The sequence below is a fragment of the Chionomys nivalis genome, chromosome 12 (genome assembly GCF_950005125.1).
Source record: "Chionomys nivalis chromosome 12, mChiNiv1.1, whole genome shotgun sequence".
NCBI lineage: Eukaryota > Metazoa > Chordata > Mammalia > Rodentia > Cricetidae > Chionomys > Chionomys nivalis.
In genome coordinates, this window is record NC_080097.1 from 18,139,907 (window position 1) to 18,166,277 (window position 26,371).

At 38.3% G+C, this 26,371-nt stretch overlaps 1 protein-coding gene across 2 annotated transcripts in view; it reads right to left on the reverse strand.

The window, feature by feature from the left end:
- Nucleotides 1-566: 566 nt before the first annotated feature.
- The window catches only part of Uchl3 (ubiquitin C-terminal hydrolase L3), a 35,704-nt gene continuing 9,899 nt past the window's right edge, over nucleotides 567-26,371 (reverse strand). The window contains exons 5-8 of one of the 2 annotated variants that reach the window (XM_057786136.1): nucleotides 10,611-10,802; nucleotides 5,682-5,757; nucleotides 1,702-1,760; nucleotides 567-787 (exon numbers count right to left, since the gene is read on the reverse strand). In XM_057786136.1, coding sequence (XP_057642119.1) covers nucleotides 704-787; nucleotides 1,702-1,760; nucleotides 5,682-5,757; nucleotides 10,611-10,802 — 411 coding nt within the window. In that variant the 3' untranslated portion in view covers nucleotides 567-703. The remainder of the gene's footprint in view (nucleotides 788-1,701; nucleotides 1,761-5,681; nucleotides 5,758-10,610; nucleotides 10,803-26,371) is intronic. The other variant, XM_057786137.1, reaches the window with a different exon arrangement.

Consider the following 26,371-nt stretch of genomic DNA (forward strand, 5'->3'; position numbering starts at 1 on the left):
CATTTCTTGCTACTGTCCTCACTTCCTTTGTGCAGGTCACATGATCCTTCTATCAGGTCCTATCATAATTTCAAGATGCTGCAATGATTATTTCATAATGTTCTGTCACTCAGGTCTCAGCTTTGGTCAGCTTTTCAGAGAAACTCCCATGTCAAGAAGCTCTACAGACAGCTCAGTTACTCTCCAGCACAAACACTAACTGGCTAGCCTCTACCACTGCTTTGCCTGTTCTTCATGTCTTTGCTACCTATCTCTGATCACAAGAACAAATCTCCATGACTACAGCATCAGTCAACAGTGTTCACAGCTGCTAAGTCCTGTGGCTAAGATAGTTACCATCTTGTCACAATTAAACGCTCAACTGCTTTCTACATAACAAGGAAGCATATAAAACATAAAGTACGTTCACATTGGGGATGAAAGTGTGCCTGCTGCCCTAATACACAATCTTGAAATATCAAAGGCATAAGAAGGCTACTGTCAGTACCGCCACAAGATAAATCTAGTACAGGGAAAAAGAAAACAAAGAGCTGACCTTTGAGTTGCAGCAAAAACAACACAAAACACAGGTAATGTCAAAGTTTATTCACATAAAGTTTAATCAGTCAAGTTAATGAAAATATCAAAAATTTTGAGTTAGTTATGGCAGCAGAAATGTAAGTTTTGTTGCAGATAACACACATTTGGCATTTCTGTCGAGAAGCTACGCTGCCGAGAGAGCAATTGCATTAAATCTTAACTCATCGGGGTCACGCTCCATGAACTTCTTGCATACTTCTATGGCATCCTATGGGAGAAAAGTATAGGTTTTCAATTTGTAGATTCTTTATGTTTCTAATTTATGCTAATTTTATACCGAAGACTTCTTTTTTCAATATGAAATAAAAACTAAAAATGTCAAAGAATAAAAGTAAATAAATAAAACTAATTTGCTTAACATAAAATACAGCAAATCCTGTTACCACCTTCCCCTGCCTACTTCTAGGACTGAGGGTCAAATCCAGAATCTTGGCAAGGACTCTCCTAAAGTCCTGCCCATTCTCCGTTTTCAGAGTCTCACCAAGTAGTTCTTAAACTCACTCTGCAGTCAGGCAGGTCAATTCCCATTCCTCTTTTCTAATTTTTCCAAGTAGCATAGTTATTAATCTCTCTATGAAACCCAGCTGATGAATACTCTTCCTTGAGGTGACTTTTGAAACCTTTTAACCCATGAGGCATGGTAATATAGTCTTTAATCGTTGGTAGGCAGAATTCTGTGAGTTCAAGGCCAGCCTGGTCCACACAGTCAGTTTCCAGGCTAGCCAGTGCTGTCTACATAATGAGACTCTGTCTCAGAATTCAACAAAATTCAAAACACAACTTTTAACCTGAAAATTCCATAATTTCTTGATGCTAAGCCACATAACTTGTTCCCATTAAAGAACTCTAAAATCAGGGATCAAGTCACAACTAATGTATCTTGGATTTAATAGAATATGACCTATAAATAAGCAACTCATTTTGATCTTTCCAAAGCTCAGTTTGCTCACGCAGAGCTCTGGTACCCTCTTGCTTGCATAGTTTTAAGACTAATTCAAGATTTTGTGTGGGGATTTTCTAAAAAGATCAAGGACCAAGAAGCATCCACAAGAGAAAAAAACAGTCAATATAGAGTCCAGAAGGTCAGAAAAGGCTAAAGCGGACCAGTTCTTTTACTGTTACCTCTAACAACGTCTCATCACTAGTTTTCCCGTGGTTGATTGGAAATGGTTTCCGTCCATCTGTGGAAGACAAACAAATAGGTAAATTCTTCCTTGTTTTTACCAGAGAATATATCTTACCTTCCATTTCCTCTCCCACAGTGAATCAAGGAGAGGTACACAGTTTAAGTACTATATCTTAAAACAAGGATTTTCAAATATGTAACCTATAGCTTTAGCTTCCACCAAATATTAACAGTTAGTATATTTAAACCATCCACATTTCAAGAAATTATGCATTTAGAGTAACACCGACCCAGAGGAGCAGCCATCTCCATGTCTGAGTTTCTTCATTTCAATAAGTACTTTACACAGCTGCACTTTCTTTCCTCAGTGCATTAGTGGGGCTTCTCTGGGTTACTGCTTGATGGTTCCCTGGCATCTACAGTGCACACTTTAACTAGAATTCCCAGTTGGCCTGTAATAAATCCCCCCTCCCCCAGGGACAGGGTTCTTCTGTGTAGCCCTGGCCATCCTAAACTCACTGGCCATCCTGGAACTCAGTGATGTGCCTGCTGGGATTAAAGGCACATGCCTCCACTGCCCAGTATGATTTTCACTCTTAAAGAGACAAACACTTCTTTAACTTCAAAAAACTAAGTAAGAATGACATGATTTTATGAATGAAAAAACAACTACTGTGGCTTGAGTACTACTGATGAAAGTAACAATTTACAACCTAGAACTATTTACTAACTAAAATATTTACGCAAATTCACCATCATCTTCAATAAGCTAGTACTTTTCAATATTATAAAAAAGTTCACAATGACAAAAGTCAATGCTAACCAAGTGAACTGATCCATATCCAAATCTATAACCTCCCGCACAGAGATCTCGTTTCAAAAACAATAAATAAATACAGTAGCCCTCCATCCTGCTGCTGTAAGAGTAGATTATATACATTACGGCCTAACCCACACAACTGTATCATTTTACCTTTTCATTTTTATGTAAAGGCAAAACAATGCAGGCTTCCCTCCTTAACTAATAGTAATAAACTAATGTGTCTATTTCCCTGCATTGTATCATTTATATTCCAACATCTTATTAGACTCTAGTGAAGCAATAAACTCTCCTGAATAATGTTCTTTCATACATAGTTTAGAATAATGTAGAATTCCAATCAACCTTATTAAGAGTACATATTAAATAATTGCTCTTAAGATGTCAAAGAAACAAAATGAAGCTGTACTATTTCACTCTAACATCAGTTTAGAGCAAAGCTAACCCCAGGGCTGGACAGCCAGCCTGCAGGTGGATCCGTTACTGACGTTGTGAGGCACTGGGGGCTGACCCAAGCGCACCACAGGTGCTGGAAACTCTCACCGAGCTCTGCTCTGGATCCTCTTCTGAGGTGGAAACTCACTACCTTCACCAGACTGACCTTGGTACACTCTGTAACCCAGGTAAAACTTGAATTTATCATATCCTGCCTCAGCTTCCCTAGCAGCTAGGATCTCAGGCCTGCACCACCAGGTTTGGCTCTAATTTCATGTATCTGTTAAGGATGGTAATGACTGGCCAGACACAGTGACACACACCTTTAATCGCAACACTTGGGAGGTAGAGGCAGGTACATCTATGTGAGTTTGAAGACAGCCAGGCTATATAGTTAGACCCTCTCTAAAAAGAAGAGGGGATAACATGATGAGAAATTACGTATTTATTATAGTCTCAAAAGATCTCCTAAAATAATATCTACCCATTGCTTATTAATAAACATGGAATAATTATTAATCAGCATTGTAGTAGAAAAATCAGACTGATTCTAAGTAAACCAAGTGACAAAAGTTAACGTCATCAAAAATGACGGAAATGGGCAATGGCCTTAGGATGTAGCCTCAATGGTGTTATATTCTTGCCCCAAAACACATACATCATGAGGAAAGAGCAGACAACCCAGATCGAAGGAACACCTGTCTTAGCCTCTTAAAAATGTCAATGACACAAAAGACAATAAAAGGTTGAAGAACTTTTGGGATTTAGTGAGACAAAGATACACAAAGGGTCATAATCTTGAGCTGACTTCAGAACCTCTAAATGGCATTACTGTGATAAATGCATAGCCAGATCCTTTAGGTAATAATGTATCAATGCTGATTTCAAATGGCAGCTGCAGAGAAAACTATCTACCTCTTTTCAGGAAATACTCAAAAACCTATTAAAAGATACTACAGCATCGTGTCTGTAACATATTTTTTCAAATGTTTCAGAAATACTAAGAGGATCTGACAAACCTAGGAGAAAGGTAAATGGGAGAATACTATTCTAATTTCCATAAATATCCAAAACTATTCAAAAATATAATTTTTGAAGTTTACTTTGTAAAGGCAATAATTCATCAGTTAACATTTTTATGTCTGCTTATTCTGTCTACTTGGAATTTGCCACTGAACTCCAATCTGCAAATTTATCCAGGAGTGATTCATCTTTAAATATACTAGGAACTTACAGAGGCCTTAAGGAAAAGAAATCAATTAAAAACCATAAATAACTTGGTCCTTCTCATCAGTTAACCTGACAACTTAGGAAAGAGAAAATAAGTAAGACTGCAATACACTGCCCTGTAGGAATCACCTGTGTCACCCGACAACCACATGTCTTAAAAATAAGATGATGCTGGGTGAGAAGCTCAGCGGCAGACTGCTTGCCTAGTGCATATGAGGCCCCAGGTGCAATCCCAAGAGCCACTTTAAATAGCTATTTTCTTAAAAATTGTATTCTCTTAATCTCTATTTTTATTCACAAATTCAGTATGAATTATTCAGCTTGCTCGACATTTTTTTTTTAATTTGTTAGAACCATTAATGTCATTCACATTGAATAACAGCCTACTTCTGTGGAAGGAATCAGCAACTGCATATTTATTTGTTTTGCACCCACCCCAACTCTGCAACAGTTTCACGACTGTGGCTTTCTTTACATTTCTACATTTCTTTAAATGCACTTTTAAAACTCTAATCTCAACAGGCCTCTAATATATCCAGTCGTATATATTTAAAATGCTAATGTGTGCACACAGGTGCGTGACCACATGCATACAGAGGCTGACAGAGAGCACAATATCCCTTGGCGCTGGAGTCATGGGAGCATGTGAGCTGCCTGATATAGGTGCTGGGGACTTGAACTTGGTTTTATGCAAGAACAGTGTGTCTTCCTGTTAACCTCTGGGCCACCTCTCCAGTCTGAGATTACATTTGATGTATGTCTTTCCTTCTAACTGCCCCATTAGCCTTTAGGCTAAGAGAACAATTTGACCAACCAAATTGAGGGCTTTGGGATTTCTCTCTCTGTCTCTCTCTCTGTCTGTCTCTGTCTCGTCTCTCTCTCTCTCTTTCCTGTTGTTGTTGTTGTTGTGTTCTGAAGACAGGGTTTCTCTGTGAAGCCCTCTGTAGACCAGGCTAGCCTCAAACTCCCAGAGATCTGCCTGCCTCCCAAGTGCTGCAATTAAAGACGTGTGCCACCACTGCCCAGCCGAGGAGTTTTCATTATTATTTTGTTTTAAATGAGTCTTTTGCTACTAAATGTCTGTGCAACACATGCATGCCTGGTGCCTGAAGAAGCCAGAAGAGGGTGTCATGCCAGATCCCGTGGAACTGGAGTCACAGTCCCTTTTGAGCCCCATGTGGGTGATGGGGACTGGACCTAGGAGCTCTAGAGGAACCAGTGCTCTCCCTTCTCTCCAGCACACTCCAGCCCCATGGAGTTTTACTACAACTCTTTCCTTCTCACTGTTCTTCTCCAAACAGCTCAGATGTTCCTGTCTTTTCTACCAATTCTCTCATTTTCAATGCCAACATCACTTTTATAAATCTTTGAGTATACATTATAGTCACTGTTTCTCTAGCAATTTCAGTAAATAAAATTAGAACAGTCCCTTTTACAACAAAATAGAGCCTGCTCATTTCTCTCCCCAGGATAAATTAAAATAGTTCTTACCTAATTCATAGAGATGCCCATCTACATGAACTAACGCAATAAAATGAAGATCTACTTTCTCATCTATACTTGGTGCCTGGAATAGGAGGGAAAAATATATTATGTACATTAGTAGCTAAGCAAATCAATCAAGTACAAAGAAGTGTATATAAATAATATAAAATGACAGAAGACAACATTTATCCAGTATAATTCAAGGCCAATTACTGATGGGATACGTGATGTTTATGACACCATGTTCATCATCAACAGTAAAGCACATCACTTAGTCTCACCCAGTGTGGAAACTGAACATTTTGTTTAACTTGAATTTACACTGTCAGCATAAGATGCTGTGCATGTGCACAGCATATGGACAATGTGTACTGCTCACTGAAATGAATGACTGAACTGATTTAAACTTCAAAATAAAAATGTTAAGGCATTTTTCTTAATTCTTGAAGTTAGAAACTCTTTTGAAGTTAAATTTTAGGACATCAGAAAGTGAGCTCTCTGTTGTCTGAACTTAAAAATCTCATGCTTTGAACAATGCAGTGTAAACAATCATTCTAGATTCAGGAAGCTTTTAAATGAATAGATGAAGGAAATAGTCCTAATGATTACAAATGGAGAAAAGAAAAACTAGCATACAATAAACTGTAACCTGTATTTCTTTCTTTTCTTTAACTCTTAATGAACAACTTGCTATTTAAACTATATCTCCATTTCCTTAGCTTATCAAACTCAATTTACGCAAGCAATATTCACATTTCCTAGACATTTGAATTCACTTAGGTAAAGTTAATATACACACTGGCATTTTATGATATGTATTAAATATATTAGTTATTTTTACCAAATCTAAATAAACTGAAGTGCAATCACAACTAAATACATGTGGAACTTCAATTGTATGAAGCAAAAATTTCCAAGTAGTTTAAATCAAATTTTGTCTTACACTACCTATTTTAAGTAACACAGTATTTTATAACTCAAAGGCTGTTATTTTCACCTTCAAATAACTATATATCTTTCAATTTTAATGTAAAAACTTTTGATGCAGAAATTAAAGTTGCAGAACAACCATTACTTTTTATTCATTGCTACTTTATTTCGTAAGGCATACAGAATGCCTCTAAGTGTTTACTGACACGATGACTTAATCTTATTCTTCTGAAATTATTTCCCTTGAGCTTTGAATGAAAGAAAATTTTCAGACACTGACATGCAAACTAATTCTCATTCATTTCAGTCTAGAACTAAAGAATTTGACAGTTGTTATAAATCAAAACTTGGTAGTTTTATCACCACCCATTACTGTATTCCTCTTTACTACAAACCCCTCTAATGTCAGGGAACTGCCATTGCATTTGGAGACAGTCTAGTCCACTAATTTGACAGTTTCATAGAGTCATGTTTCTTTTTTTTTAAAAAGATTTATTTATTTATTATGTATACAACACTCCTTCCATGTATGTCTGCATGCCAGAAGAGGGCACCAGATCTCATTATAGACGGCTGAGAGTCACCATGTGGTTGCTGGGAATTGAACTCAGAACCTCTGGAAGAGCAGTCAGTGCTCTTAACCACTGAGCCATCTCTCCAGCCCCTAGTCATGTTTCATATTGAGCCTAAAACATGTCTTGTGTTTTCCATTATGCTGGATAAAAGCCTAACCATTCTTGAATCTAATAGTTCTACAAATATTTAAAGTCAGTGATAATAAATGTCTTTACTTCTCTGTCAGAAACATATTTGTGATTACTCAATCTTGTATTATTTTATCAGTGACTAGGAGAGAATCTGATCTTTTCAAGGCTGAGCCAAGGCAAACCATTTATAAATTCACTAAAAAACAGAAATGCTACAAGGAATTCCTTAACTGAGACTATCAACTATCTGAAGTCTTTGAGACATTATTTCATTCAGACACTGATATGCAAACTAATTCTCATTCATTTGAACAATTTCCCTAAATATCATATAGCCTCCGTTTTTCATATTTGCCAATATGGTGGAAGGTCACTAGAGGTTAAAAAATCTTCCGCTGGAGTTGGGGACTTGAATGTGCACCCAATACCTGGGAGCTCATCTGTTTTGAGGTTTAAATGCGTATTGAGCTTAGAGTTGTAGCTGAGTGCACTGGGATTTTAAGAATGCTCGTCCGTGCACCACATGCATGCAGTGCCTGTATGCTCGTCCGTGCACCACATGCATGCAGTGCCTGTATGCACGTCCGTGCACCACATGCATGCAGTGCCTGTATGCACGTCCGTGCACCACATGCATGCAGTGCCTGTATGCACGTCCGTGTACCACATGCATGCAGTGCCTGTATGCACGTCCGTGTACCACATGCATGCAGTGCTTGTATGCATGCATTGCCTCCAGATGTCAGAAGGGAGTGTCTGATTCCCTGGCTGGAATTATAGAAGGTTGTGAGCCACCATGTGGGTACCGTGAATTGAACCAGTTTTTGAAACTGTAACCTGTGTTCTCAACCAGTGAGCCATTTTTCCAGCCCCACCCCCTTGAAGTTTAAATGCACGTGTGAAAATATTTGTGAACTGTTAAACACTATATAAACCTTACATATTGTTATAATGTTAATACATCATCACAACTGTAAGGAAGTATCAAATCTAATGAAGCAAAATTATGTGCAATGTCCCTTTTTAAGCAAAAGTGAACATTAAAATCCAAATCTCAAGCCAGGAGTGCTGGCACATGCCTATAATCGCAGCACTTAACAAGCTAAGACTGAACGATCAAGACTTTGAGGCTAGTCTGAGTAGCACAGCCAAGATCCTGTCTTAAAATAAAAAGCAGTAGGAAAAGCCTTCCAACTTGTCATAATAGGTAAATGTTTCAACTTTCCTGAAAACCTCATTATTTCTGGTAAGCTTTATCCTTTGACCAATCCCATTAGTCTGAGAGTCTAATGTCTGCAATCATTCAATTGTCCAACAAGTATTCCAGGAAACCCAAGAGTAAGCAAGCAGAAAATTCCAGCATGTCTTCCTGTTTAAAAATAGTCAGCACGTAACTATAGCACGTATGAAAAACTGAAGCTATAGATTGGTAAAGCTTGCCTACTTTTTTCTATCTTCTAAATCCTCAATTTAGAAGGTTTCTCATTAATCCCAAAGAATTAAAAAGTGATATAATCAATGCATTCATTAATTACTAAATATAAATTTCACATCAGAAAAAGGTTTAAGGTATAATCATAGGGCACTTCATCTATACCAGGCACTGATGGAATGCTGTATTTGTATTGGTCAATTAATCAGACAACTCCAGTCAAGTAGCTTTATATGCTCATATGCATCTTACACTCAAGAACACAGAGTAGTAACACATTTGAATGGCTAGCAAGTGATGGCCCCTGGACGACAACCCATGCAGTGCAGCTCCAATCCATGTTCTTAAGCACTAAAAATGCTATGGAAACATTACAAAGTGATAAGGCAATGAAATTAATATGCAGCAACAAACAACAATGCACAAAAACATAAAACTGTAAATGCTAAATAACATGCTCATTTATGCTTATAATTTTTAAATACAGAAGAAATTATTCATACATAGAGTTAAGTGAACTGTTCCCCAGTCAGAATGCATTAGACTGTACTCTGTTCTAATTCACCTTTATCTCTCACTGTGTCAACAGTGCATAGCACAGCAGAGAAGCACAAATATCAAATGGATGAATAAATAAAAAGGACAAATGGATGCTGTAATCTGGTTAGGAGACAAGAGGGAGAAAAAGGGAGGGAGGGAGAGAAAGAGAGAGAGAGGAATAATAAGCAGTCTGTTGATATTCAGCACAAATGAAAACTATGTGATGACCACACTGATATTCGGTGGAAGCAAAGGGTAAAGAAAGCTGCTGGCATGATAGTCTGAAGACAGCTTTAAAAGGGTAAATGAGGGGGGAAGAAAGGGTATTTAACATTTAGCTGCTTTTATATGCTACAATATATGCATATTTTGACTTCCTCTTGCTTCAAACGCTGCAATGAGTTATAGAAATAACAAGTTTCTATGATGCTTGGCACACACCAAAGCTTTCAGACACCGCATGTCTAGGTGGGCTCTGTCAAACCACAGCCATTGCCTTCAGTAGCTTAGAATATCACAAAGACAAGAGCTTGGTTGCTTCATTCTGTAGTTTATTTTAATGTCTGAGAACTACTGGAATTCTATCACCTTGGATATTTAAGGCCTTATGTATATGCAAATTATAATAGTTGGCTGATACTTTTAGATTACAAGAGAAATAAAATTTGTAGGACACCTATATTAATACACAAGGAGCAAATCTCCATCTCTTACTTGGAAAAGATCTTTTCAAACTGAGTTGGCAGGAAAGATTGGATCAAGATTAAACCAAGTACCTGAGCCACATCAAGGAGTAAAATAGCTTAGATGCAACACGCTACACCATGGAGGATTTAGATTGAGAACAGAGTAAGTAAAGTGATCCAAAGCATAGCAAAAGACTTGTCATGCTCAGAAATATAAAAAAAAATAATAATAAAGGAATAGATGGCAAAGAACTCAGAGGGTACATAGCATTTGTTGACCTAACTTACCTAAGTGAAATCAGAAAGCCGAAGGGTAAGGAAACAGGCACTCACTCTAACAATTCATAGGAACTTAGTGTTCTCACAATGCCAATCAGTATTCATCAACAGGCATGTACCCTTACATTCACAGGATATGGAGCGGAAAGATGAATGTTCACCAAGGCACGGGCAAACGTCAAGCAAGACTGCAGAGCATGGAGGTTTGCTTGCAATCTTATTGGAGTAGAAAAAGCTAATGGTTGAGTGAACCAAGAGAAAAGCACTTTAAAGACTGAAGACGTTTAAGGAAAAACAAACACACAAACAAAAAGACTGCCCTTGTCACTGGGAGAAGAGATGGAAGATTGACTACACTTACAACAGAATGGAGACCCAAAGATGGTAGGCGTAAGAAGGGTCGCCAGCGACGAAGACGGAGAGATGGACTGGTAGCCTTTGCAGGGCCTACATGGTTACGTTTGACCCAGGGCAGGGATGCATGGTGACACAATGATGAGGCCTTCGCTCTGCAGTGGCTAGAATGAGGCTGTGATGAGGATGGCGAGGAGGACTACATAATTAAAAGAGAGAATACTTTACTTAGACCACGTTACTGGGTTGATCATTTATCCTTAAAAGCAACGTATGGTCATACTTGTATTCATATGGTCGAGTACTTTTATTAATTGTATTCTAGTAAAGGATCACGTATGAATGTTGCTTAAAGTGGGTAAAGTGGGAATTTATAATAAGCACAAGGTTGTTACATAACTTTTTAAGTGCACATCTGAAAATTTACATATCCTCATTTTCATTGCACAGACTCATAAAACTAAAGATTTAAAAGCCACTAAAATAGTATCACTATATATATACACACACACATATATATATGGCTTCAAAAATGTAACACAAAATCCATGAAACATAGACAAGTCACATAAAGAACAAAAGTGGAAAGAAAACCGAACCATAATAGGCATTGGTAAACAATTATTTAGAGAGTATAAACTCGAATGAGAGGGAATAAACCCTAAAAATTATAAACAAGAGTAAAGCTAACCCCTCTGAAGGTGATGGCCTCAATCATCTGACAACCCTCGGTATTAGCTGACAAATTACAAGGAAGGCATTATAGCCTTTCCCCATCTTGTAAGTGAACAGTAACATTATACAAAATGTGCACCCCTTACTTTACGTCAGGTACTCTCTGAAGCACTACATATCTATCAGTTCATAGTCTCCCAGGAGCCTATGGGATCATTACAACTATACTCATATCTTACAGTCAGAGAAAGCAGAGCGCAAGTGGGGGAAGTGACAGAAGCTCAGTCACGCTGGCAGCACGCTGAAGGACTGTAGCTAAGCCCCAGAGATGAGATCTACAGCTCAGTGGTCTGGGTCACCAGCACAGGGCCTACGTGGCCAAGAGAAAGGCTCTGGTGGCAGCTTTTATTAGTTATAGTGAGCCAGGTGTTAACTGTCTTAAGATAGATACTGGGGGATAACTTCCCAAATTCTGTTGTTCCAAAATATACGTAGAGGATGTAAAACTGAGTTGTCAGCGGTAATCCAGTTAGCTTTAAATTGTAACTTTCAACAGATGCAACAGTGTTTGTGATTTATGTCTAATCTGACAAAGCCATCACCAGTCTAACTACAGTGAGAAGAAATAAAAAGGACAGAGTCGTCAGTTCTTTGGTGATAACACATTACAGCAGCATTAGGAAAGTGACTTTAGCTTGAAATGATCTCCAAAACTCTTCAGACCCTTAACAATCTATGATCTTCGTTAGTACTCTTGATCTATGTGAGCTACGTACTAGCCTAGAACAAAACAGTCATTTTTCGAGGTTTAAGAAAAATTCATCTTATCAGTTAGCATTTATAATATTAACCATCCACCAGAAATATATAAAATAATTCTATACTTGACTCCACATGGGAATAATGGTGAATATAATAGTGTCTGCTCTCATTGACTGATATATTCAATCTGAGTTTATTCAAATGAGAGGCAAAGGGAAGAGAACAGGCAAATTAGTGGAAGGGGGAAATGGAGTAAAGAGTGAGACGGAGGGAGACTGAAGAGTAGTGCAGAAGGACAAAGAACCATCCCAGAGTCACACAGCGACATAATGGCAGGAGGAAGTAGTCTGCCAAGAATTCACAGTGAAAAACACACAACAAATAGGGACAGGTAGAACATGTTCAAGAATAGGTCTGGGAATTGATTTTTACCTTTCAATCTAACAGGTTAAGTGTTACTTTTCCATGATGCTGGCAAAAGACATGGGATTTCTAGGTTAGATATAATTTTCCTATTCATAGCACAAGGGGGAGTCACAGTCTATGTGCAGTCACAGGAGGACATAAAGAGGACCAAGAAGGATGCTGCATACGCAGTAGGCTGCATGGCAAGAGAGGAATGCTAAGTTGGAGGAGGCCGCTGTTTCGCAGCAGGCAGTAGGCAAAGAAGCACTCTGTCCTAGAGGCCGGCACACTCTCATCCTTTAAGCTGCTGACTACATGCACACCTTTAGGTATTAATGGCTTCACTCTTACATTTTCTAAAACAATTTTAGAGCATTTGTTTTTGTGACTTCAAATTTACCAAGTTACAAGAACACAGATGACACAGGAAAATCCAGATAGGCCTTTGATGCTCCACATGCTTTATCATTTGTACTTAGCACTGTCGTCCCTCATAACTTTTCTTCCTGAGACTAGCTGAGAGTGAATAACACCCAGTTATTGTATGGTAGCCAGCATTTTCACCCATAAGCACAAACGTCTCTTTCTATCCATGAAGGCAAGGCTCTAGAAATGCTGGTATAGAAAACTCTGTGGATACTCCAATCTCTAATGTAAAACCTTGTAACAGTGCTTCCATACAGCCTGCATGCATGCACATACTCAGTCACCTCAATTCCTCCTCACAACACCCCAAACAATACCAACCCATGGAAAGTTAGTGTACTGTACCATTAGAGAATAATGACAAAAATGTCTGCAGATCTTTAGTGCACGCACTTTGGGGGGGGGGACGGACTCAAAACAGGGTTTCACTGTGTAGCCCTGCCTGTCCTTAAACTCACAGAGATCCACCTGCCTCTGCCTCCTGAGAGCGGGATTAAAGTCATGCACCACCACTACCTGGTAACAGGCGCACTTTTAATGTATGTTTTTGTTAATTGTGTGTGTGACTGTGTGTTATGCACAAGCTCAGGCACAAGGGTGCAGATACCTCTGGAGGTCAGAAGGCGGTATCAGATCTCTTGGAACTGGAGTTAATGCTTGGTTGTGAGACATCTGAATTGGGTTCTGGGAACCAAACTTAGGTCCTCTGGAAGAGCAGTATACTCTCTTAGTCCCTAAATCATCTCTTTTACAGTTGACTGAAACTACAGAGTAGGTATGATTAATATAGAAGGTCAACTAAGTATAAATCAAGGAAACCTCTCATAGTAATAATGCAATTATCACCCATGCTTCTATACTAGCACAATACTTCTGCCTAATCTCCAACTCACATGTTCATTTTATTGTCTTATAAGGTCTGCAGGAGGCTGGGCAGAGGGGCACAGACCTGTACTGCCGCAGGAGGATCACTTGAGCTCAGAAGTTCTGGGTGTCAGTGTGCTATGTTGATAGGATGTCCACACTAAATTTGGGATTGATATGGTGACTTCCCCAGACTGAAGAACCACCAGCTTCTCTAAGGAGGGTCAGAAATGGGATAGAGGCTAACATGGAATTCATAATTTATTATGGTTCTTTAGAAATCATTTTATCTGTAACATTTCCAGCAGTCTTTGTCTTTACAACATGCTAACATTTTCTAAAAATATTTTTTAAATCTTGAATTGTGTGTGTCTCTATATTAGTGTACATGGCACATGTTTCCTACAGTATCAGAAGGTCTTGGATACCTAGAGCAAGAGTTAGAGGTGGGTACTGGGAACCAAAACTGACTCCTTTCAAAGAATGTTAAACACTCTTAGCCACAGGGCCATTTTCTGTTTTTTAATTGTCATCTTTCTGTGCATTTTATTTAAAATGACCATCTTGTACACATCATATACTTGAGTCATGTTTTTCTTTTTATCTTTTTCTTTTTTCTGGTTAACTCAGTGTATTTACAAAATGAAAACTCCTATCAAAATACTTTTTACTAGAAAAAATAAATAGAACAGACATTGGATCTATTCAAAGTACACATTCACTTTGGTAGACTTCAGTGTAGGACAGTTCATTACAAGCACATTTGCCCTTAGTCCTCCAGAGCCAATCAGCTTCCAAGCCAATGGTTAATCACTTTTAACAGATTTTATAGCGTTGACATCTAGCTCATTCTACATCATCTTTAGCCAAGCTCTGAGCACTTACAGTTCTCTGACTAATGGCTGGAAGCTTGGTCAGAAGCATCTGGAACCCTGGTGGTGGAAGAGTCTGCTGTAACACTTGTAGCAGCTCTGAGGCTGTCCCATCAAGTCATGTTTTTCAACCAAGATGATAATCTTTCTTCCAATTTACACGTCTACATTTAAAAAATGACTTACATTTTATTAACTGCATGTCATTTTCCCCCTGCAGTTGGATTATAAGATATATTGTTAATTCTGTTTTCTCCATTTATTCTTTGTTCCATTGTGCCTTTAAAAATTATTTTTGTTCTTGATTCTACTTATCTTTACTATAGGTATGATTATGATTTTAAAAAAAACCTTTTAGCAACTGTCTTAGAACTTACTGTTAAATTTCTTTAGTCACGGTGTTCTTTTGTTATTGCTGTATGGTTTTTCAAGACAGTTTCCCTGTGTAGCCCTGGCTGTCCTGGAACTTGCTCTGTAGACCAACTCAGAGATTCACCTGTCTTTGCCTCCCAAGTGCTGGGACTAAAGGCGTGGGCCACCACCACCCAGATGCTGTGTTCTTCAAATAAAAGCACACAATTTGATCCACACTATTGAAACATCACAGCAGTATTATTGAAATATTTTCTTCCATTCTTTGTATTATCATCAAGTTTTTTTTACATATGGTATAGACTGCCAATATGTGATTACTGTTTATTTAGACAACTTATTCTTCATTTTCACTTTTGGAGATAAGGTCTCACAATAAAGCCCAAGTTGGCCTCACACTTGAGATGCTCCTGCCTCAGCCTCCTGGGATACAGGTGAGTGCCACTGTGCCTGGATACACAATTACATTTTAGTGCAATTAAAAGAAAAAATGTAGCTGGAAAGATGGCTCAGGTGTTAATACCTACTTCTCTTGTTCAATTCCCAGCACCCACCTCAGACAGTTCACAACCACCTGTGATTCTAGCTCCAGTGGACCTGATGCCTTGGCTACTGCAGGCAGCTGCACCCATGTGTGCATACGTGTGTACACACACACACAAACACACACGCGCGCGCACACAGAGTTAAAAATAAATTTTAAAAAATACATTTTAATTACCTTTCCTTGTCCCATCTCCAGTACTTGCCAGTTTCTGCATAGGTCCAATTATTCCTGCTATCACAACGCTTCTGCATGGAGGAATTCTTTTCTATTTCTTAGAGCGGAAACAAACTGGGAATGAGTTTTTTTCATTTTTGTTTGTTATAAAGGTTTGTTCTCCTTTTCAAAAGGCTTTCTTTTTCACTGAATTCTTCCAGTACTTTAAAAAATAGTAGCTTATTTCGTCCTAACTTTAATAATTTCTGATGAGAAATCTGCCATAATTCTTAGCTTAGGTATTTAATATACCTTTTGCTTCTGGGTCTTCTAAGTACTTTGAACATTTTTTTACTTATTTTTTGTTTTCTTAAGTATGAATATTTGATATCTGGGAGAGTGGCTGATGAGAGGAATATTTATTCTATAGTATCTCTAAAGTTCTTGAAGAAGTGGTTTGATGTCTTCAGTTATTAAAAAAAAAAAAAAAGGCAACCACTGATTCTTCTGATGCTTTCTACCCAAATGCGTCACCTCCTTACTGCCTCCCTCTTACCTCTCTCTGCCTTTACCCAGGACTCCACTTCTACATCTTAACCATTTGAGAATGCCCACGGCTCTGAGATATCCTCCTTTTATTTTCCTGTCCAATAGGCTGCTTTCTGTTTGTAGGTAAAGTCACTTATGCAACATTTGGTGATTTGTCATAAAGTCCACTGGACCTTGCACATGTACCACGATGCGCATGTGGAGGACTGAAAACAGCCGTGGTCATTGGTCCGCATCTTTTGCTTAAGGCAGCCTCTTTTATTATTTTTCTGTTCCACAGACCAGTTAGGGGCTCATGAGCTTTGGCAGAGTCTCCTGCATCTGACTCCCATCTTACCATAGAAGCACTGGGATTAGACTCATGATGTAGACCTGGCTTTTCTGTGGATTCTGCGGTGCTCAGGCCTACCGCCCAAATGCAATAGTTTTGTTTTTTCCTCTGTTTTTCTGATTCTACCGGAAAGTTGTTAAAGACATTCTACACCTGTGATCCTGAGTTTTGATACTAATATGTCCATTTAATTCTTTCTCATAGCATTCAACTCTTGCTATCAATCTCCATCTGATGATATATGTTGCCCATCTTGTCCACTTGAATCTTTAATACCATTATTACATTCTTTGATCATTCTAAAATCTACACTGTATCTGAGTTTCATTCTGTTCATTCATTTCTCCTGACAAAGTGCTGATGTTTGTTATTTCTTTGTTTCTTTTGCTATTTTTGGTTAAAAGTCAGACATCTTATATACTATGACAGAGACAGAGATAAATGGCATATACATTTAGGTACGAGCCTGGCCCATCAAGATGTCAGTGCCGAGGGAGGAGTCTTCTAAGCCATCCAGAGGCTGAGCTGCCCGCTTTTGTATTCAGTCTAGTTACTCTCAGTACAACCGTAGTTAAGTTCCACATTTCCGCCATGCTGAGACTGAGTACTGGGTTACTCGAGTCTTTCACTTTCCGCTCCTGCTCCATGAAAAGCTTTAGGTTCTGCCCAGAGACTGAGGTCTTTCTTCATGCTCCTCACTCAAGTGCTTTCTTGTCTAACGGCACTGATGTAAAGTCTTTCTTTGTTCTTGTACAACATCTGTCATTGGCAGCTCCTTAGTTTCTGTCCATCAAGCACAGGACTTTTCCAAGGAGTCCCCAAGTAGTAGAGGATTTCCCACAGAGATCCCAGGAGTTTTTTGTACAGGGTCTTTACGTTTTGTTCTCCAGAAGATAAGAGTCCTGTAGTGTCTTCCCTCAGAGGCCACCATTCCCCTCCTCGACACCTTCACCTGAGGCTCTTTCTTGCCTTGTCCGCCTGCAGTTAAACTTTGGAGTACCCTGTGAGATCTGTGGAGAGTGGGTGTGACTCCTCCCTTGAAGCTGCTCATGGGGACTCTACAGTCTCATGACAGCCTACAGCAGTTTGCCTTTCAAATTCTGCTAAAAATTATAGTTCTTTTGTTTTTACAAAAGGTGATAATAATTCTCTGTGTTCCTTTCTCAACAGTCACGTTTAGGATGCCTATCTATCTCAGTATTTCCACAACACTTTCCAATGCAGCATGCTAGTCTTTAAAGACTGTATCACAGGGATGCTGCACCTTGAAGACATTGCACTTTCAGGGGCCCCTAGTTTTCTACAACTATAAACGACATTCTAATGGATGTAGTACTCACACAAATATCTCTATACACTGCTCAGGCACCAGTAGCCACAGCTAACATTCAATACCTCATACCAGGTGTCCTAAAATATGAAGGATATGGATTCCCACAACAATCCTGTAAACAGAAATTACGATTATTTCTAAACACGAAGATACAAATTTTTGCCCAAACATTGTCATACTATCTATGTGCGACTTTAGCTCTTTCTACACATATTTTCCTGTGTAAGCATATGTGACAGAGGAAAGAGTGGGGGAAATCATAATCCCAGCTCAATATGTTTCAAATACTAAGAATTCTTTATTTGTATGTGTGACTAATTTTCTACAGTATTAAAATTTGTATATTATTAAGGAGCCCTTATCCAAAATTGTTTCCAATTTCGGAGCTCTTAAAACTGTACCTGATTAGTACTGCATTTCAGATTCTGAACTTGGATTAGGGATGTTCAATGTGTATTTAAATGCTTCCTAAACAGTGAAGCTATTATTATTCAGGGTCTTGCTGCTTCTATGCCAGCCTTAAGTGTTTAATAAGTAACATTTGCTTTGTTTTGATTTTCGAGACAGGGTTTCTCTGTGTAGCCCCAGCTGTCCTGGAACTCGCTCTGCAGACCAGGTTGGCCTTGAATTCAGGGCTCCTGTCTCAGTCATCTGGGTGCTAGGATTAGCAATAGTGGAGAGGGTGCCTGAACTGGCCTTCTCCTGTAATCAGATTGGTAACTACCCTAATTGTCATCATAGAACCTTCATCAAGTAACTGATGGGAGCAGATGCAGAGATCTATAGCCAAGCCCCGGGCTGAGCTCCTGGTGTCCACTTGAAGAGTGGGAGGGGGAATTATATGATCAATGGGCGGGGGTCAAGATCATGACGGGGAACCGCAAAGAGAGAGCTGACCCAAGACCGACAGCTAGGCCTGCATGGGACCGAATTAGGCCTTTTGAATGAGGATGACAGTTGTGTGGCTTGGTCTATTTGTAGGACCCCCTACAGTAGGACCAGGATTTATCCCTGGTGCATGAGCTCGCATTTTGGAGCCCATTCCCTATGGTGGTGTACTTTGCTTAGCCTTGATGCAGTGGAGAGTGGCTTGGCCCTGTCTCAACTTGATATGCCAGGCTTAGCTGACTCCCCATTGGGAGGCCTTACCCTCTCTGAGGAGTCAATGGGAGTTGAGGGGAAAGTAAGGGTGAGCAGGAGAAAAGGAGCGAGGGGAAACTGTGGTTGGAATGTAAAATGAATTTAAAAAGAAAACTGTATGCATTATCATGCTTGGCTAATAAGTAAATATTTGAAAATTTAAATATCAAAGCAGTAACTCTAAATTTTTACTCTATTTATAGTTTAAAGGTAGCTCATAATGATAATCTCTCTTTCATAAAGGAATCCAAAGTCATTAGCAATTATCAGCTTAAAAGTACTAACAGCACCAATGTTTGCCAAGACATTAACAGAACTCTACGTCCCACTGGCAGACTACATTGGTAACTCCATGGAGTAATGAGATGACCTACACCATTCCACATAGAACATGAAAGGATATTGCAAACTTCAAGGATATTGTAGTCTGATTCCAGACTACGATAATAAAATAAAAATAGAAAGTAATGCAATTTTTATTGTTCAGTACATGTAAAGTCATGTCTTTACTAGCTACAGTCTATTAGGTATACCATATAGAGATCTTAATTAAAATATGGTGAAAATGCTAATAATCTGAACTGTTGAGAAATGATGCTGTCAGACACAAACCTTCATTTAGTTAAACAAATGAACACTAAGAGAAGAGAAACAAAACAAGGTATAACCTGTAAACCTGTCTTAATTATAGTTCTCCAACAGATTGGCATTAAAGACACTGATTTAAAAAATAAAAAAACTAAACATTCTGATTCTTATTTAAACTCAAAGTTAAAGACAAAAAGAAGAAGAAGAGGATAATAACAATGGCTATAGTTACTCTAATTCTGGGAAATCTAGGAACAATTTTTTTTTAATCTGACAATGACTATAGTTACTCCAATTCTGGGAAATCTAGGAACAATGATTTTTTTGGAGGCAGAACCCATATAACTACAGCTCTTTAATCCCCAAACTGGATTTGTAATACCTGGCTTCAATATCAGTATTTTCCACAATATGGATAGCTTTTTCATTCCATCAATGTCAATAACTGATTCATAAACACATCTATTATCATTTCTACCTGCATTTCCTAAATGTAATTCTAATTTCCTTTCTGATTGTCAAATTTATAACTATTTGCAGTGAAAAGGTAAATAAAGCATAAATCTCAGTCCTTGAAAAGAAAATTTCCTGTCACAGGTGATACGCTCACACTCTATACACTTTTAAAATGTATTCTTCTGCTAGTTTAACACCAGGTAATTAGAATTGCTATAAAGGCTAAATTAAATTATTCAGAACTTTAAAAAGGGGGCAGAGAACCTGCTTAAAAGTACTTTCCTGGCTAGGCGGTGGGGGAGAGCACCTTAATCCCAGCACTCGAGAGGCAGAGGCAGGCAGATCTCTATGAGTTCGAGACCAGCCTGGTCTACAAGAGCTAGTTCCAGGACAGGCTCCAAAAACCACAGAGAAACCCTGTCTCAAAAAACCGAAAAAAAAAAAAAAAGATTTCATGGGAATTGTGGTGGGAGGTGCGGGTAAAGGGGAGTCTAACCTAGGCTGTCTGCTGTGTGTTAAGTAAGCATCTGTTCCTGCAGCGGACTTGGAAGGCATATGTAACCATACAGAACTCCAGTTCCAGGGATCCACTTCCCCTTTCGGACTGCTGCAGGTATCAAGCATGCACGTGATTGACATACATGCAAACAAAACACTCAAACACATTAAGTACCACAAATTTTTTAGAAAAATGTTTTTAAAGGAAAAATTTTTAAATCCATTATTGTATGTACTTATTTGCTTTTCTTCTTGTACTGGAGACTGAACTGAAAGCCTAGCTAGACAATCTCTACCATTGTGTTACATCCCCAACACAGACTGGGTTTTGTTTGTTTTTAAGATTTTATTTATTTATTTATAGAAAAGTCTTAGAGAAACTAATTGGATCTTCAGAAACAAGTGGCTACATATTGGAAATAAATACCATAAATTGAACAGAGCATACTGAATGCTTTTTTAAAAGAAGAATTTTAGCTTCTAATATCATGATTATTGCTCATTAATAAAATATTCATTTGCTTACAACTGAGTATAACAGGCTATTTTTTGGTACCTTTAAAAAAAAGATTTTCTTAGTTACTTTTATTTACATGTATGTAGGTCTGTCTATGCGAATGTATATCACACGAGTGCAATGCCCATAGAGGCCACGGTAACTGATCCTCTGCAACTGGAGTTACAGCAGATATGGGCTCTGGAAACGAAATGCTGGTCCTCTGGGAGAGTAGCAGGCGCTCTTAGCCTCTGAGTCACTCTGACCTACAAAGTGTTCTTTTAATATTAGAACCATCGCTGAGTCTTAAATTGTACACAGAAAGAAAAACAAAAACCTCTTTAGGGATGGTGAATATAGTAAAAAAGATTACAAATACATAATCCTATGAACATACATAAATGTGTCTATGTGGAGATAATATATATTCATATAAAGCTTCTAAACCTTAAAATCAAAATTACAATTTAATTCTAAATGAATTCCTGCACAATGCACTGCATTAAAGGAAATTTAAAGCTGGAATTTAAAACAGAAAAATGAAGTCAGACCCTTGCAAGGGATAAAAACTATCCCCGTTCAGTTGGCAAAGAAGTCAAAATCAGGCACAAGTTAGAAAAAAAAAACACATAAAATAGCACTACCAACTCCACAGTGTTCACAAGAGCAGATTCCTTCACCAATGGAGCTGACGCCCACGGCCTCAGACACTCTTTCCTGACACTCTCCCATGCAGGTTCAACAATCGGGTTTCTGATTTTTAATGTCACATGAAATTTGAATTTATTGTTGTCAAGCTAAACTAAGTTTCGGAAATTCTTTTCATTTTGAAAATAGCTTCAAATAAGGTTTTTCACTAAGTGCAAATTCTCATCCTAACACCGCCCTGTGATCTATAAAGTCAGAACACAAGAGAAAAATCTTACTCTCTCCATGCACGTCAGTCTGTTTTTATACCTAAGGCAGTCTTAGACGAAGGAAGCACATCTAGTTAGATCTGAAAGGAGGAACTGCTGACTTCAGTCTAGATGTTTCCCTTACAGAAACAGTTTGGCACTCCCATTTCTACGACAGAAGGAGAAAAGAGGAATGTAAGGCCTCCACTCGGAGACTGCAGTGGAGAAGAAACAGTGAAAGATGAGAGACCATCATGAACGCACGAGGATGGAGGCTGGGGGCCACTGTTTCTCAGTGTGAAGAACCAAAGGGAAGGGACAGCCTCCACTTTATTCCTCTGTTGTGGGAACTCCTTCAGCCAATAACCTTTACGATACCGGCCCACTTTGGGTGTGGTCTCATGTACTATGACTGCACAAGAAAAGCGTGTGCAGTCCTTTTTTCTGCTGGATTCGGTTCCCAGTTCCCAGCACACACAGAGTGAATTTCTCCCCCAGATAAATAAACTTTCATTACACTCTGCTCAAGACTATTGTGGCACTCTCTGATACCACTACACTCCAGGCCTTGTCAAAATAAGGAAAATAGGTTATGCAAAGTAAAGTAAAATTTTAAAATAAGCAGAAAATTAGTTTCAAGTTTTAAAAAGAACATATTTTAATTTTAGCATGTGTGTGTCTGCATGTGAGTTCGGTACTTGAGGAGGTCAGAGGAGGTTTCAGGTATGCTGGAGCTTGGGCTGCCCACGGGTTGTACGTCACCTGACACGGGTGCTGGAAACCAAACTTAGTAGATGCTATTGCTGAGCCATCTCTCCAGCATCTATAATTCCAAACTTGTTGATAAAACTGGATTTACATACCTTATCTACATTTTGCTGCTTCCATTTGTCTCTTTCAAGATAATCAGGAATTTAAACTCTACATAGGAACTAAGTACTTCCTAGTAGCCCTTCCTTGCCTAGCAGAGGAAAGAAGGCAAGAGTTCAAAGAAGGTTATAAATAGCACTTTGCCTTAGGTATGCAGAAACTGGCTTTGACTAAATGGAACGATTTCTGCTATGCTTCAGGGCCAGTGAGATGGCTCAAGAGGCACAGGCCTAATGACCTAAGTCTCATTCCTGGGACCCACAGGGTGAAAGGAAAGAAGTGACTTCAAAAAGGTGGCTTCTGACTTCCACACATGACCTGGTATACCCTCACATCATGCAGGTGCACACAGAATAAAGGCAATAAGATATTCTAAAACTGTAAATGTTTTCAGTTTGCAACAAAGCCATGAACTGTATCTACTCAATAAAAATGTAGGACACACTTTAAACTTGTGTCCTACATTGACAATACACACTTAGCTAAGTCAAAAGTCAACTATATTTTGATTGGGTCTTTCTGTAACACACACTAACACACACACAAACACACACACAGACTGGGTCTGTCTGTTACACACACACACACACACACTAACAGAGTCTGTTACTTACACACACACACAAGTAAGTTGCTATAATCTCTCCATCTGTTGATTTAACCAATCAAGGATTGAAAATTATATATTCTTTTATTATTCTCTAACTCTAATATCTATTAGTAAGCAATCCACAGATGATTTTAAGAATACAAGAAAATATGCATAGATTATATGCAAATACTAAACCATTGTACTCAGAGGACATATAAAATGAATAACAAATAAAAGTTAAATAAATATTTTACACAAGGAATCTGTTATCTAGAGTGTTCCTGGAACCAATCTGTCTACCAGAAATACTGAGAGATTCAACTGTGTGTGGTATATTCTAATTATATAAATCTATCTGCTACTATATACGTGAAATAAAACATTACACAAAGATTAAATAGACTTGATTTTAAAAGTCAACAACACTAACAAGGCCAAATTACATTATACTTTCATTAAATATTAAATTTAATTTGTGACTTAAATTCATTTCAAAAACTTATTAAAAATCTTTTAAGAGTCATTAGAAAGGAAACATTATTTCCCTCTGTCAAAAAGCAAAATTTAAAAATAAAATTTAACACTGGTATCAAAATACACTATTTACATGTATGAAAGAATTTAAAAATCCATTTTAAAAGGGAACATTAAAAGAATTTAATACTAGCATTAGCTATGCTCAAAGTCATTAGTGGCTGAAATAAAAGACCTCTGAAGACAAAAAGTACTTCTTATTCATATTTACAATGCAGAGTCTCTAACGCAGAACAAGCTCAATTCAGTTCCTTAGTGGCCAAGAGATGGAAGAACAATTCACCTTATAAACTGAAAACCTTAATAATGTGTATCGGTTTAATCACAACTAAGAGAAACTTCTTTGGGAGAATCTGCAATGAACACTTAGGTAAAAAAATGATATTTACTAAAGTTTATTTTTTACTTTGAAAAACTAAAAATATAAACATCAAAATTGAAAAACTGCAAAGTAATTTATGATTTACTCGCCTGAAAGTATGCAAAGAATTATTTCTTAAAAAGTTTTGAATAAGAAAATATTCATACTAAGATATGAAGAAAGCTCCTTTTTCTTAACTGTTTAGATTATGCTAAAAGGCTGGAATTAAGTATGTAACTAAATGCTAAATGTATTTTTGTAAACTTTTGATTTGGGCATGTTGATTTAAAAGCATAATAAAATAATATGCTTTTGTAAGCTAAAAAAATAAAAATTACATGGAGGTTCTTTGGCAAACGACGCGAAAATAGTCCGAAGGCAAAGTACACTTGGATTTTTCTTTCTTGTCTCTATGTATAGCTTGCAGACTTTTTCATTACTGCACTATGGATATTCATTAACAAATAAAAACACTCATGTCATCAAAAGCATCATTTTTTCCCTCTCTTTGTTTTCTTTTATTATTTAGATTTTTTTCTCCGCTCCCCCCCTTTCCTCCCTGCTCCCTGCCTCCCTCTTCCCCTTCAACCCTCTCCCATAGTCCTCATGCTCCCAATTTACTCAAGAGATCTTGTCTTTTTCCCCTTCCCATGTAGATTAGTGTTGGGAACTGTGAACCCCCAGATCCTGAATTTCCTGAAAACAACTTGTTTTCCCGACCTGAGTGCAAACAGCTGCTCTGAGCACGAGACCCTTAGAAGTTCCTGATGGCAGGGGAATGGTTTGTGGTGCGTCTGGCTGGGGCGTGGCTATCCCTATATAAGCTGCCCCTGGACACGCTGAACATAATGGACAATGAGGACTACTGAGAACTGAAGAACAATGGCAATGGGTTCTTGATCCTATTGCATGTAATGGCTTTGTGGGAGCCCAGGTAGTTTGGATGCTCACCTTAATAGACCTGGATGGAGGTGGGTGGTCCTTGGACCTCCCACAGGGCAGAGAAACCTGCTTGCTCTTTGGGCTGAGGAGGAAGGAAGACTTGATTGGGGGAGGGGGAGGGAATGGGAGGTGGTGGCGGGGAAGAGGCAGAAATCTTTAATAATTAAATTAATTAATTAATAAAAAAAATCAGCAAGAAAAAAAAAAAAAAAAAGGGCATTCTTGGAGCATTCCTGTTTCAAGGATTCTGGCATCAAGGATGACCTGCGTCTCTATCTGTGGGTCCTTGTATGTTTCAATCCCCAGCCCCTTGCCCGGTTTACTAACTGTATGGTGGTGCATAGAGCGTAGACGGGCGTGGTGCACTACAGATTAGATCCATGTATGTCTCTCTTAGGGTACTCTTTGTTGTCTAGGTTCTCTGGGATTTTGAATTGTAGGCTGGTTTTTCTTTGCTTTATGTCTAAAAGCCACTTATGAGTACATATTATATTTGTCTTTCTGGGTCTGGATTACCTCACTCAATATGATATTTTCTAGATCCATCCATTTTCCAGAAAATTTCAAGATGTCATTTTTTTTCACTGTGTAGTACTCCATTGTGTAAATGTACCACATTTTCCTTATCCATTCTTTGGTCGAGGGGCATCTAGGTTGTTTTCAGGTTCTGGCTACGACAAATAATGCTGCTATGAACATAGTTGAGCACATGTCTTTGTGGTACCATTGAGCATCCTTTGGGTATATCCCCAAAAGTGAAATTGCTGGATCTTGAGGTAGGTTGTTTCCTAATTTTCTGAGAAATCACCATACTAATTTCCAAACCGGCTGTACCAGTTTTCATTCCCACCAGCAATGCAGAAGTGTTCCCTTTACCCCACATCCTCTCCAGCATAAGCTGTCATCAGAGTTTTTGATCTTGACCATTCTTACAGGTATGTGATAGAATCTCAGAGCTGTTTTGATTTGCATTTCTCTGATGACTAAGAATGTTGAACATTTCCTTAAGTATCTTTCGGCCATTTTAGATTCCTCTGTTGAGAGTTCTCTGTTTAGGTCTGTACCCCATTTTTTACTGGATTATTTGTTCTTTTGATGACCAATTT